General features: G+C 50.5%; 2 protein-coding genes; one reads left to right on the top strand and one right to left on the bottom strand.

The window, feature by feature from the left end:
- Nucleotides 1-548: 548 nt before the first annotated feature.
- GSTUM_00003527001 (uncharacterized protein) lies at nucleotides 549-1,356 on the top strand (the record flags this gene model as incomplete). XM_002837144.2 has 4 exons in its annotated part: nucleotides 549-589; nucleotides 674-744; nucleotides 806-1,068; nucleotides 1,133-1,356. 4 exons carry the CDS (start codon nucleotides 549-551, stop codon nucleotides 1,217-1,219), a joined length of 462 nt encoding a protein of 153 aa, XP_002837190.1. The 3' UTR covers nucleotides 1,220-1,356.
- A 135-nt stretch (nucleotides 1,357-1,491) lies between these two features.
- GSTUM_00003526001 (uncharacterized protein) lies at nucleotides 1,492-4,341 on the bottom strand (the record flags this gene model as incomplete). XM_002837143.2 has 2 exons in its annotated part: nucleotides 1,492-2,931; nucleotides 2,983-4,341. The coding sequence occupies 2 exons, from the start codon at nucleotides 4,339-4,341 to the stop codon at nucleotides 2,110-2,112; spliced, it is 2,181 nt and encodes a 726-aa protein (XP_002837189.1). The 3' UTR covers nucleotides 1,492-2,109.
- Between the last annotated feature and the right edge of the window lie 392 nt (nucleotides 4,342-4,733).

Below are 4,733 nucleotides of genomic sequence, written 5' to 3'. Positions count from 1 at the left end.
AGGTTTAATCTGCATCTCGATGCTTTAGTATTGTGCTTAATATGCTGTGGAACATACTCCTTACCCGTGGCGTTACATCACACGCCTCAAGAGATTTCAGCTTTGGACCCCTGTGTCGTGCCCTTCGTTCGCTTATGTCATTTTCTTTCAGCCTTCCCAAGGGCCTTCGAACAGCTGGCATTGTGGATAAAGATCCTTCGGTGGATTGTTTTTAGTTTGAACTTTCAGTTTGGTAAGTGATTTTGCATGTTTACTGGTACTCCCGTGATTGAGCTGATGTTGTTTTTGGGTCCTCTGCCAAGCTCCTAAACTGAATAGTCCTGCCAGCGTCATCCTTGGCAACGGTCTCTATCTCCTGAGTAGTTACGGTAGGAGTCCATCTCTTTTGTCGACAAGTTCGTACCGTACAAGTACCGAAGCATACCCGTGGCGTAACGTCCTTCGGCATTCATCTCTGGTAACTCTTTCCTTCAATCATATCTTAAAGGGCCTAATTGCCATACTGCATCTCACCTCATCTCAACACAGTCCCACAAAAAAAAACCAAAATGTCCTCCTGCCCACTCCCTTCTTCATTCGACAGCGATTCGTAAGTCACCCCATCGATCCCGCTGTTCCCCATAATTGCCTACGCTCGCCAATACTTAACTCTTCCACCGCCGCCGCCCGAAAGCGACTTCACCGAAGCATCCCGCCTCTCAAAGTTCACCCGCCGCTTAAAAGAAGAGCCCTTAATCCCCATAGGTCCCTCCCCCCTCCCCCCCTCCCCCCAATCCCAACCAAACCTCACACATAAATACCGTAGGCTGCCTAATAACAGTCTATGCCCTCTACCAATCCTCACGCGCGATCCGAGCCGGTGACAAGGCGCGCACGAACCGGATGTTCCGCGCGCGCATATACGGCCAAGCCTTCACCGTGGCCGCCATGTGCGCCGGCAGCTTCTACTGGGCACGGGATCGTGAGGCGCGGAAGGCCTCTGAGGCTAAAATAGCTGAAGCGAAAGCGAGGAAACAGCAGGCGGCGTGGATCCGCGAGTTGGAGGTGAGGGATCGGGAGGTGAGGGAGGTGAGTTCCTTTTTATATCAAGCTTGGTAGTTTGTGGGAGGGGGCTAATGATGGAGAGGGGTAGTTGCAGGAGAGGGTGAAAAGGTATACTACCGTTAAGGAGCCTACGACTGCCCGGGAAACTAAGGCAAAGGTGGAGGAGGGAAAGTAAGCTTTGCCGTACCGGTATTCCAGGGGGGGGCACCGGGGCGATGAGCTATTGTACATATTTCTGATTGAAGATTGCAATTGACCTGAGTGCGCAAACTGTACAGCACAAGAGGTTCAAGCTCTCTTTTCAATTGACCCCTGATGCTTCAGAAAGTACAATTACCGGTACCTATGTCAAGCCCTATCATAACCCCCACTCAGGCGGATGATTCAACGCTAACAAAGTGCTACTACGGTACAATACCACCGCCCACAACACCAAGACCACAAGTATCATATCAAAAATATCAAACGATCCGTGCATTCAAATTTCAACCCTCATGACTTCATCGCAATGTACTCATAGTCTATACAGATCCTCTCCTCCCCTCGGGCACCCAACTGACCAACCGAGCAACTGACGTATCAAAACACTACCTCCCTCATTTATAGAGAGAAAAGGAAAAGGAAAAGGAAAACTGCATCATAGAGGAGATGAACAAGGTATTCGAATGCAAAACTCACACTCACCCAAAGCAAGAAAAAAGAACCAGAAATTTGCCACAAAACCTCTCCATGCTCACAAACAAGTTGCAGTCGTGACATACCAATACCCGCTTGTCCACCCGCCCATGTCATGGACGCCGTGTCACCAATACAATTCAGGTTACTCTCGAAAAGGAAGAAAGGAAAAAAAGGGCACCCTCATGAATAACGGGAGGGGGGCCACAAACAAGACAGTAGACCATGGAGCGAGCTGAATTGCCCACAACGCCTTCTCCCAATTCAATACCGCACCCATGTAACACACGTACATTGGCACGCACAAAAAAGAAAACAAAGGACCCTCCATGCATGCAAGGATTGATACTCTCTCACTCGGTTTACAGTAATGTCCTCTCAGCAAAGAACTCACGTCGTAGGCTCAATATACCCCGCCAACCTCGGGAGAATCACTCGATCCGCATCTCTAAATGGATAAATATCTTCACCCCCAGACGTTTCGTCGTCTTCATCGTACACACCGTTGGATCCACCCTCGTCCCCCTCATCTTCATCCTCGCCCTTGTCCCAGCTATCCCGTTCTCGGTCAGAGTATTCACCTTCCTCATCATCAATCCCGTCAGCTGTCATACTCTCCATTTTCAAATCCTCCTTGTCTTCAGTTTCGCCTTCGAACTCTTCGCCGTTGTCGCCTGTCAACACCCTACCACCAAGGTGAATGTCTGAGGGCTGGACCTTGTATTCTAGGGCTCTTTTCCCTTCCTCTATGAGCTGCTCGGCGATGTATTGACAGCGCTTTAGAGAGACGTTCATTTTTGTGGAGGCCTCGAGGAGGGCTTGGTGCTTTGACAAGTCGAGGTCTAGTCGGCCACCGTCTGGTGCCTTGTCCTTCTTTGCCTCTGGTTTAACGACTACCGTGTCATCATCTTCCTTCTCGTCGTCTCCGTCCTCATCAGATGAACCTTTGTCGTCTTCTTCACTTTCTTCTTCCTCATCAGCATCGCTTGCCCCACCACCAGACGCGCTCTGAGCGTCAAACACCTCTTCGCCATCACCACCACCAGAGAGGTGACTTGAAAACTTCTTTCCCTTCTTTCCCCCACTAGAAAGTCGGCCGGTGCGTGAAAGTCGGCGATAGCGCCTGAGCTCAGCCGTCTGCTTTCTCATCTGGCGTTCTAGTGTCTTGTTAATCGCCATTAAGGAAGTGTTAGATATTTCCAGGTCCAGAACCTAAGCTCAAATATCAGTAATATCCCTCTTGTTTGCTCACGTCATATCTACCTTTCTCTCTCTTCGGGCATTCGCTGCAGCCTCTTCCATTGATTTGATCTTGGCCTTTGCGGCAGCTTTCACAGACAAAGCATCGTCATCAGAAGCCTTACCGCTGTCCTTGTCCTCCCCCTTAGATTCGCCCTTCAGCAAACTCATCATATCAACTGTTGAGCTAGTAGAGAGAGCTCTGCCATGCCTTGCGCTATCATCTACACTAGATCTAGGCGAAGAGTGTGGACTCTTGAAGCACTGCGTCTGTGGGTTTGCAACCGGATCCGGGGAGCCAAGGGGTGATAGCGCGCCAGTTGGAGAACCTAAAGATGGGGCCTGAACTATCTGGGGCGATGGCGCTGCTGAACCAATCTCCGATCCCAACTTTCTGGGAGGCAAAATCTCTTCTGTCCCATTCGCATACACAAACTTGACATGGCTGCGGGGTTCTGAGTGCGTTGAAGGGGTCATGGAGACAAGAGAGGCTGGCCGTGAGCCGCCTACCTTAGCTGATGGTCTTGAGGAAGTAAATTCATTGACACATGCATGAGGGTTCTGAATGAAATCGTTCACAAAGCCTGGTTGTCCTGGGGATCGAGGTGAGAAGATGGGAGGCGTAGGAGAGTGTGACCGAGCAGATGTAGGAATGCTGTCAGCGTGAAAGAACATGGCAGGTTGCCCGAGGGGTGTTTTCAGTGAAAAAGGGGGCGTGGTGGATACATTTGATGATAGCGGAGGCCTCGCCGGTCTCACTTGGTTTGCATGGAAGAATTTAGGGGTAACCCCATTGCTACCAGTAGTAGACGAGTTCTGTTTCCAAGGGGCCGGGTGTGTTGTAGTTTGCTGACGGTAATTCGACGGTGTCTCCGATCCCACGGATACCCTAGATCCAGTTGCACTCGACGGCCGTTGCTCCAAGCTTGAGGAAGAGCGGGCGGCTGGAATATGCAATTCCGAATCAGGCGAACATATTGTCTCCGCTCTCCCGCTCCTCGCGGTGGATCGGGGAGAGCGCGTGGTCACATTTGGATGCAATGAGTTTGAAGTAGGCCGTTGAAAAGTGGCAAGGCGTGGGGCCGGTGAGGAGGGGCTGTTATTGCCGACGTTGCTGGTGTGTAGGGATTTGAGGGGTGGCTTGTTATTCGAGGACATGGAGGTTTTCCCTCTGAACTGGCGATCTCCTGCTACTGAAGCTACTACCGGTATTGGGGGAGTGGCGACGACCGGATCGAAAGTTGTAGTTGAGGGGATTGCAGCTGCGGTTGCAGTCATGACGACGGTGCGCAATCCCTCACTACCCAGGGCACATGGCCTTATTTCCCCTTCTTCCTCGCTATGTCCCGGGACGTTGTCCTGAACGGATTGAGCTGCTGTCATGAGGGAGGGTAAAACCGGGGAAGGGATAGTCTATAGTAGACCTATCAGTATTTCTGCTAAAACGTGACATTATGTACTCGTACATATGATACAGTACAGCACAGTACAGTACCAGTCTTGTACGGTACGGTACGAGTATCATATCATACCGGCACCAGCAGTTCCATTAGATTTTCAGGAGCCAAGTTCAAAAGGGAAAGGGTGAAAGAGGATTTAAATTTATGCTCGAACCTGCAACAGCCCAGGGGGGAAATATCCTAATTTCTGGTTATCCCTTATTCCTAATATTATTTTTTATTCTGGACGCTATTTGTTACTCGAGTATTTCGTGCGATGCGTATGCCTGTGGCGCCCTTCACAACCTGAGCTCCCACACTACCTCTCCTCCCACT

Source organism: Tuber melanosporum, assembly GCF_000151645.1.
Source record: "Tuber melanosporum whole genome shotgun sequence assembly, scaffold_177, strain Mel28".
Lineage (NCBI taxonomy): Eukaryota > Fungi > Ascomycota > Pezizomycetes > Pezizales > Tuberaceae > Tuber > Tuber melanosporum.
The sequence above is the reverse complement of the archived record's forward strand: the minus strand, read 5'-3'. Positions and strand labels throughout refer to the sequence as shown.